Source organism: Centroberyx affinis, unplaced genomic scaffold, assembly GCF_046629955.1.
Source record: "Centroberyx affinis isolate AG114_WGS23_722 - 3 ecotype Tasmania unplaced genomic scaffold, CSIRO-AGI_Caff_v1 ptg000270l_1, whole genome shotgun sequence".
Classification (NCBI taxonomy): Eukaryota; Metazoa; Chordata; class Actinopteri; order Beryciformes; family Berycidae; genus Centroberyx; species Centroberyx affinis.
In genome coordinates, this window is record NW_027278950.1 from 540,001 (window position 1) to 547,822 (window position 7,822).

At 48.0% G+C, this 7,822-nt stretch overlaps 1 protein-coding gene across 1 annotated transcript in view; it reads left to right on the top strand.

The window, feature by feature from the left end:
• Nucleotides 1-6,044, top strand: part of mmp15a (matrix metallopeptidase 15a) — a 13,248-nt gene extending 7,204 nt beyond the window's left edge. Inside the window, exons 6-10 of the mRNA XM_071547344.1 lie at nucleotides 720-1,153; nucleotides 1,509-1,647; nucleotides 3,278-3,428; nucleotides 3,784-3,899; nucleotides 4,910-6,044. Of these exons, the coding sequence (XP_071403445.1) occupies nucleotides 720-1,153; nucleotides 1,509-1,647; nucleotides 3,278-3,428; nucleotides 3,784-3,899; nucleotides 4,910-5,415 (1,346 nt within the window). The 3' untranslated portion in view covers nucleotides 5,416-6,044. The remainder of the gene's footprint in view (nucleotides 1-719; nucleotides 1,154-1,508; nucleotides 1,648-3,277; nucleotides 3,429-3,783; nucleotides 3,900-4,909) is intronic.
• Nucleotides 6,045-7,822: the final 1,778 nt, after the last annotated feature.

Here is a 7,822-nt window from a genome sequence, read left to right on the forward strand (position 1 = left end):
GGGAGGGGGACAGTGACATGAAAGGCTTGGGTTCAATTCCTGGCCAATGAAAAAGCCTTTTGAAGCACTGATATAATGTCTCAAAAGAAAAGTTAAAATGTTGTTGATACTGAAGAGCTTGTAAAAAAAGGCTTGTGTGTATATCTAGTTAATAAGGAGCTCTATATATATATCTTTTAAGTCATATTTTGGTTCAGCGTAGCTTGATGTGTTGGAGTGCTTTAAGCCTGTCAGCTGTCTGTCCAGATTACATAACTAGTTGTGTGTGCATATCTGTGTCTCTGTGTGTGTGTTTTCCTCTCTTAGCAACCAGCAGGCCAGAGTTTCCCAAGCAGCACAGTCACAGTCAACCCTGTGAGCTTATAGCCACTGCACAGGATGGAAAATTACATTTCCTTTGTGTGAGGGGAGAAAGAGAGAGAGAGGGAGAGAGAGAAAGAGAAAGAGTGAGATCATTGCCATGTCACATCCTTGAATTGGCCTTTAAGAAAGCCTGCAGTATACTAAAAATTCACCACTTATCTAACAGTACTGTACCTTTCTCCGTCTTCTCCTGACTGATGGATGGAAAAGAGAGAGGAAAATCATAGATTGCTACACAGCCAGGCCGGTGGAATTCGTTTCAGTTCAGATGGAAATTGGATGAAAACAAATGACCGTCTTCCTCAAACTTTCCCTCTCTGATTCTAAACCCGGGCTCTCCATCTTCTCTTTCCTAGGCCCTCCTCTCGCCACCGACGCCCCGCCCACCTCCGCCGCCGATCCCGCCCCCGACGACGAACCGGACGACGAATCCCCCGCGTCTCCCCCCTCTCCTCCCGAACACGAGCCCACCCTCCCGTCCCCCACGGACCCCCCGCCCGAGCCCCCGAGCCCCAGCGGCGCCGGCCCGGAACCGCCGGAGCCGAGCCCCGGCCCCACGCTCCCCTGGCCTCCTCTCCTCCCCGGCCCCACCCCCGCCCCCACCGACCCCCAGCCCGAACCCGTAACCCCGTCGGTGAGAGAGGACGCCCCCTCTCCTCCGCCTCCCCCGCCTCCCCGCCCCCCCGCTCCTCCTCGGCCCCCCAAGCGGCCGGACCACCAGCCGCCCGACATCTGCGACGGCGACTTTGACACGGTGACCATGCTGAGAGGGGAGATGTTTGTTTTCAAGGTGAGAATTACACGCATTGTGCAGGGATCAGATGATTACTATTAAATGCAGAAGTGTTTGAGTCAATGCACTCAGCGGGAGAAATAGAGTTCGCATTGGAGCTGTAAACTTGAATGTTCCACATGTTGCGGATCAAGCTGACTTCTCTCAGCACGCCATCGCTCACTGGTGTTTTCACAACCCCTGACCTAAACAGCAAAAGGGCATCTCCAAATCTATGAATTTGCAGGACCTCGCTTCAAGTCATGACAGCAAAGTCAAACAACAGGAAATACACCGTGAATGATGTTGATGTGTTGAAGGAAACAGGATGAAAGATAAACAGTATCCTTGTTTTCCTTGGTTGTCGGTCCAGGGCCGCTGGTTCTGGCGCGTGCGGAGGAACCGGGTCCTGGATAACTATCCCATGCCCATATCGGTCTTCTGGATCGGCCTGCCCAGTGACATCGACGCGGCCTACGAACGCCACGACGGCAAATTCGTCTTCTTCAAAGGTACGTGCGAGCCTTTATTGCTCCGTTCCAATAAAATCTGTCACTTCGCTAACGCAGCAGCCACAAACGAAGTAGCGACTGCATAATGTGTGACTTAAAACCTTTTTTTTTTTTTTATGGTTTAGCACCTCGCTTGAGGGCACAACAGTGGGTTCAGTTCATTTGTTTCCCAGCTACTTTTCCTTGGATGAAGGCAAAGCGGAGCCATATTAGTGTGTTCTCTATAAACACAAAGTGGGGAGAGAAACTCAAATCTGTGCTTTGATTTGAACTGGTCAGACTAAATGGAAACAGTGCAAACTCAGCGCTTTTCCCTCTCAGCATGATTTAAGAGGAGATGGTAATAATTCAACACAGCTATAACTCTCTGTATCTGGCACACACACACACACACACACACACACACACACACAGTTAAATATTTAAAGCATTAGAAGTTATTTGAAAAAATAACTCTTCCTGTGGCCAAATGACCTCACTGCATAAACAGTCTGAAATATGGCAGTGGATAGGGAAAGGGTGCTGAATTTGTGTTTGTATGCATGTGTGTACGCGTGTGTTACTGAATGTGTGTGTGTCCTTGTGTGCATGCACTTCTTTGTGCGCATACACGCTGTATATCTGTGTGTTTTGGGTGTCTTGAATGAGACTCGCGGGGCTTGGCAGCTGCAGCTGGCCCACTTCAACCCCCGTCCAGCTGAGCAGCATGAGGCCGCAGGAGAGAAAGGGGAAGGCGAGAGGTGGAGGATTGCATCAGCCCTCTCTGCACCGCTCCGCTCCGCTCCAGATGTGACCGACTGCAGCGCTGTCACTTTTCGGATGAGACCCTGAAGACGGGAGAAGGGATTTGTCAGGCATTTTCGGGATTACGGGCGTTTTTTGATCGCATAACTCTCATCCATTTCTAATGGCGGTTCCCATTTTTGCTGATTTCTGTCGTTATTCCTGCTTTTTGATGCGTCGCAGTCGCATCCCTGAAATGTTTAGGAAGAGGTTGGATAGGATGATGGACACATTTTGTGTCTACTCTGCAAGGTCCTTGGATAGTACGATCAGAACCTGCAGAAATGTTGAACGGTGTCTGAGGTACAAAACCTCACAGATCAAAAGTATTGAGTATTAAACAGCATTTCAACCTAAGAGTGCATACAGTAGATGAGTAAAAATCTCCCTGCACAAGCGAGGCTATAGCACAGCATGTTGCAATGCCCTGGCAGCGGGGCTGGAAAGTGGCTGAATGTGAAACTGTGTCCAAAGGTGTTAGGAGACATTGGCTTCTGCATAAGGAACTCCTGGAAAATTAGGGTTATGCTAAGACTTTCTACCTTGCCTGTCCCCTCTGCTTTTCTTCTGGAAAGTGTAAACCCCCCTCCAAGACATCTGCCATATGTTCCCGCCATATCTTAACATGTTCTCTTTCTGTCTTCTTCCCTTATTTCCATTTCTTTCCCTCTCTTTATTAACCCTTTCTCTTATCTTCTCCTCTTCTTGCCAGGTGACAAGCGTTAGGTGTGCAGAGAGGCCAGTCGTGCTACTACCCAGTTATTAGAGGAATATGGACAGACTGGCCCTCTTCTCCTCCTCCTCTTCTTTTCTTCTCCTCATCACCCGTTACCTTCTCTCCCTCCAGATGACAGGTACTGGGTGTTCAGAGAGGCTGATGTGGTACCAGGATACCCACAGCCGCTACACGAGTACGGACAGGGAGTTCCTGCTGACCGGATAGACGCAGCAGTCTGGTGGGAGCCCAATGGATACACATACTTCTTCAGAGGAGACAGGTATATTACAGACACACACACATACATACAGACACACGATAAAATCATGGTGTAAGCAGACTTGTGCATGCCAGCAATGCAAGAAGTTGCTAAACTTCCACACATCCTATCATGTTTTCAATACAATTGTCACCTTGTACATTCAAAAGCAGTATCAGGAAAGAATGAAGACAGTGAGCTATTGTTAGTCTTTTTAACTGGACTGTAAAACTGACTTCACCTCATAGCATGAATATGAGGCAGAAAAAACACTATTTGTCAGCATTTGATTATGGGTCTTTATGAGCTTCCACATTAAACCAGGAGAAAAAATGGCAGAAAGACCCAAGTTTTATACTTCTTTCTGTGTGTTTAGGTACTGGCGATACAACGAGGAGACTCGAACCACAGACCGGGACTTCCCCAAACCAGTCAGCAGATGGGGAAGAATCCCAGACTCACCCAAAGGAGCCTTCCTCAGTGATGACGGAGGTACATTATTACTTTCAATCAGTCAATGAGAGCGAATATGTTTTTTTGGGGGGGTCGGGGGAGGGGATGCAATAGCTCCTTGGCCGTGAGAATCGCAACCGAGGGCAAAAGCTGTGATGAAAAAGAGTAGTGAAAGCAAGCAGGAGAACAGCATGAGCGAGGAGTGACGGGAGGAGGGGACGAATGAAAGGTGAGAGGGGTGAAAAGGGGGTGGGGAAGAAAACGGAGAGGGAAAGAATTAAATCTGAGACTGGTTAGGCTGGAGCAAGTAGAGCAGAGAGAGAGATGGAAGGGTAAGGGGGGATGAGAGAGAGAGAGAGCAGCGGGCAGGAGAGATGGGAGGAATGAGAGCTCTGGTTTGGGGGTTGGCCCATCCTTCCTCTGGAAATTAGATTTGTGGCAGAGCGGCTCTAATGTGCTCTGTAACAGCCAGATCTCATCTCCACCCAAACTGAACTAACGTCTCTACTGTACCAGCCTGGCTCTAGTCGCCAACGCAGGAATGCATTTACACCCATCAGTGTCCTCCGAGAAGAGGGGATGTCATTCTTTTTGCATCTTGCATCATTTGTTGTTTTCTTGTAGTTTATTCCCTTAATCTAGTGTTAAAATCATCAGCCCAGGTCCCATTGGCCCTTACTGTGGAAAAGCTGCTAATGATGAAGGGAGTGCAAAGGCCACCGTGGTTTTTAAAGCGACATGGCAGAGACTGTAGTTGAATTTTTTTATTTTTTTTCACTAAAATTGAAAGCACCTTTACTTTGTCAAGACAAATGTCGAGGTGAATGAGTTTACAATTGAGCAAGTTTGTACAAGTTGCAGAACTGGTAAAAAGTCTGTGAATCGTATGGGCTTGGTTTCAAACACTGTGTCAGCTACTTTTCTAGATTTACTCCCCCCCCCCCCTCTTTCTCTATTTCTTACAGCTATCTTCTGTCTTCTCTTTGAACAAAGTTAATCACACGACAAATCACACTCTTTTCCTATCTCTCGCTCTTTCTCCCATGCAGCTTACACCTATTTCTACAAAGGCACCAATTACTGGAGGTTCGACAACCGCAGGACGGCGGCCGACAAAGGCTACCCTCGCTCCATCCTCAAGGACTTCATGGGCTGCTCGGGAGTCCCCGACCCGGAGCCCGACGCGGACACGGACACGGAGACGGACAGAAAGCAGCCTACGCCCGACAAACCGGTCGACCCTTCGGACGGAGGCGGAGACACGCACCAAGAACCGGACCGAGACGCGGGGAAAGACCGGACCTCGGACGCGGGCTACAACCCGGACGACGCAGACGGAGGGGAGGAGGAGGAGGGCAAGGACAAAGAGGTGAACGTGGTCGTGACGGTGGCCGACAACGAGTCGAAGGTCATGACCCTGATCATGGTGACGGTCCCGCTGGTGCTGATCCTGTGTATACTGGTCCTCATCTACGCCATCCTCAGGACTCTGCAGAAGAAAGAGACGCCGAGGGTCTTGGTGCACTGCAAACGCTCGCTGCAGGACTGGGTGTGACGCGGACACAGGGTCCGAACGGAAGATGAAAGGGGCATTTTCCCATGTTCTCCAACGATCATTTGTCCGGTACGGTTGCTGGCATCAACGTTTTTTGGTAATTGTGTCGTGGTGGAAATAAGCATCGTTACAGTACGTATTATAAGACTCCACATAAGGCATCATTGCTTGAGTTTTGGAGTCACACACTGCTCACATGTGAAATAAGGCTCATGCCTTAGAGAGTCCAGCGGCTGCAAGTTTCCCCCTGCTGGCCTCGAATTGAATCCTGCCAGAGGTTTTTTTTCTCCTGTGCCCCCACCCCTCTTCTTCTGTCTCCCTCTCTGCTTTCCAACTGTCTGAATAAGTAAAACGAGCAAAAAGAGAGTGGACTCCCCCTGTCTTTAAGAAAATGCTCATTTCCATCACAACATTATAAAAATGATGTGGCAGTGACCTTAGGTGTACTGAAAGAGACACATGACACACTAGGAAGGGCCCTTTCTATCAATTCTGATTGTACAAAGTGAAAGCAATGGAGGGAGAGATGGTTTATTTTTTAGTATAAACAGACAGTCGATAATGCACATACAGTATACAGAAGCACACAGACACACACACACACACAAAGTCATAAAAACAAATAAACAAATTCCCATATGTGTGCTTAACATTTCATTCACACACACACATACATTAAAATCTTCCCTATGATTTGACTATGGTGCTTCAACCAATCTTGACATTTTTCTTTCTGTTTGTAACAGATCATTTGCACTTTTTTATGTTCCTTATTCTGTTGTTGATTGTTGTCCTTGTTTTGCTGAGGTTACTTCACTCTGTGTGTGTATGTGTGTGTGTGTGTGTGTGTGTGTGTGTGTGTGTGTGTGTATGTGTGTGCGTGTGCATGCATACAGATATATGTGTGTGCAAAGCAGAACTCTCTGTGATTTACCATATAAACACACAGACACTGGTGGGGAAGCTCGTCCTCCAACCATCACAGGAATGTGAGACAGCTGTGTGTGTTCTTCACCACCATCTCCCACTGGTGTCTTCTCTCTCTCACACACACACACACGCGCACACACACGCACAATCATATGCACAAACATCACATAAGCTCAAATCCATAAGTACGCTTCATACTCTTTGTTCTTCTTTGTGCATGCATTTCCACATATGCTCACACACACGCACACATCGAGACCACTTACCCAAACAAAGGCACATAGATTTTGCACACAGACACACAGGCACCAACGTACCCTCCTCCCACCCAGCTCCACCACAATAACTGTTCAGACTGCACTATCCACTAAAAACACGGTCCCAGCGGAGACATATTGATGTGTGACCCGTCCCGGGGCAGGGATAAAGTGAAAGACGGGCAATTTTTCACATTTAACGAGGGAAATTGAGTGTTCCTTTTATTAGCAGATGTAGATTTTAAGACGTTGCGCTCCCAAATATATGTTCTGTAATTTGACTTGCAGTCATTTCAAAATGAGTACTTTCTCACCTCCTCCTCAGCTCGTCCTGTGAATGTAACAGTGTGCAGCATAATAGCATTATCTACCTTTTTCTGACTGTTTCTCTCTCTCTCTGTTCCTTTTTTTTATTTTTTGTTTTTGCTCACGCTGCATTTAGAGTTAAATGGAGTAAATACAGTGGAAGCCGATGCAGTGTGTGCGAGGGAGAAGCCTGCAGGCTAGAGAAGAATGGGTCAGGGTCTGGTTTCCATTAAGCGCACACATGTTGCTGATTTAGTCGTGTCAGGCATGGGGATTGGGGGGGGGGGGGGGGGTTGAGAAAAATGCAAGGGAGAAAGAGAGGGAGAGAGGGGGGGAAGGAGGGAGAAAGGGAAAGGAGAGAGAAAGTATAAGGTAAGGGAAGATGAGAGATTGCAGCCAGGATGAGGAGGGAAGGAATGAAACAGAGGGAGTCAAATATTCAAGAGGGGAGTAGGGGGGAGGGGGGGCAGCATTTCCTTTGCATGAGTTACAGTCTTTGGAAAAGGAGGGAGGGAGGAAAGAAAGGGGAGGCGGGGAGGGGCAGCGCTGGCGTTGCGCCTAGTGACCTAGATCGGCAGAGTCCGTTCCTCCTTTTTTCAAACTTGTCTTGTTTTTGCTCTGTTTGTTGTCATCATGAGAGAGAGAGAGAGAGAGAGAGAGCTGGCTAGAGATGACTTCCTGTGGGACCCCTCCTCCCTTCCTCCTCCATCTCTCTCTCTGCTTCCCACTTTTCCGCTCTCTCCCTTTCCTCATGTACTGTCTTCTTGTCTCTTTTATCTGGGTTTCACTGCTTTTCCCCATGTCTGTCCTTCCATATGTATGAATTTGCTTCACCTTCATTTGGGAAATTGAGCTCAAATACACATAAGCATTTATAGTATGTGATACAGATTGTAGCTAAGGAGCCAGTAAAA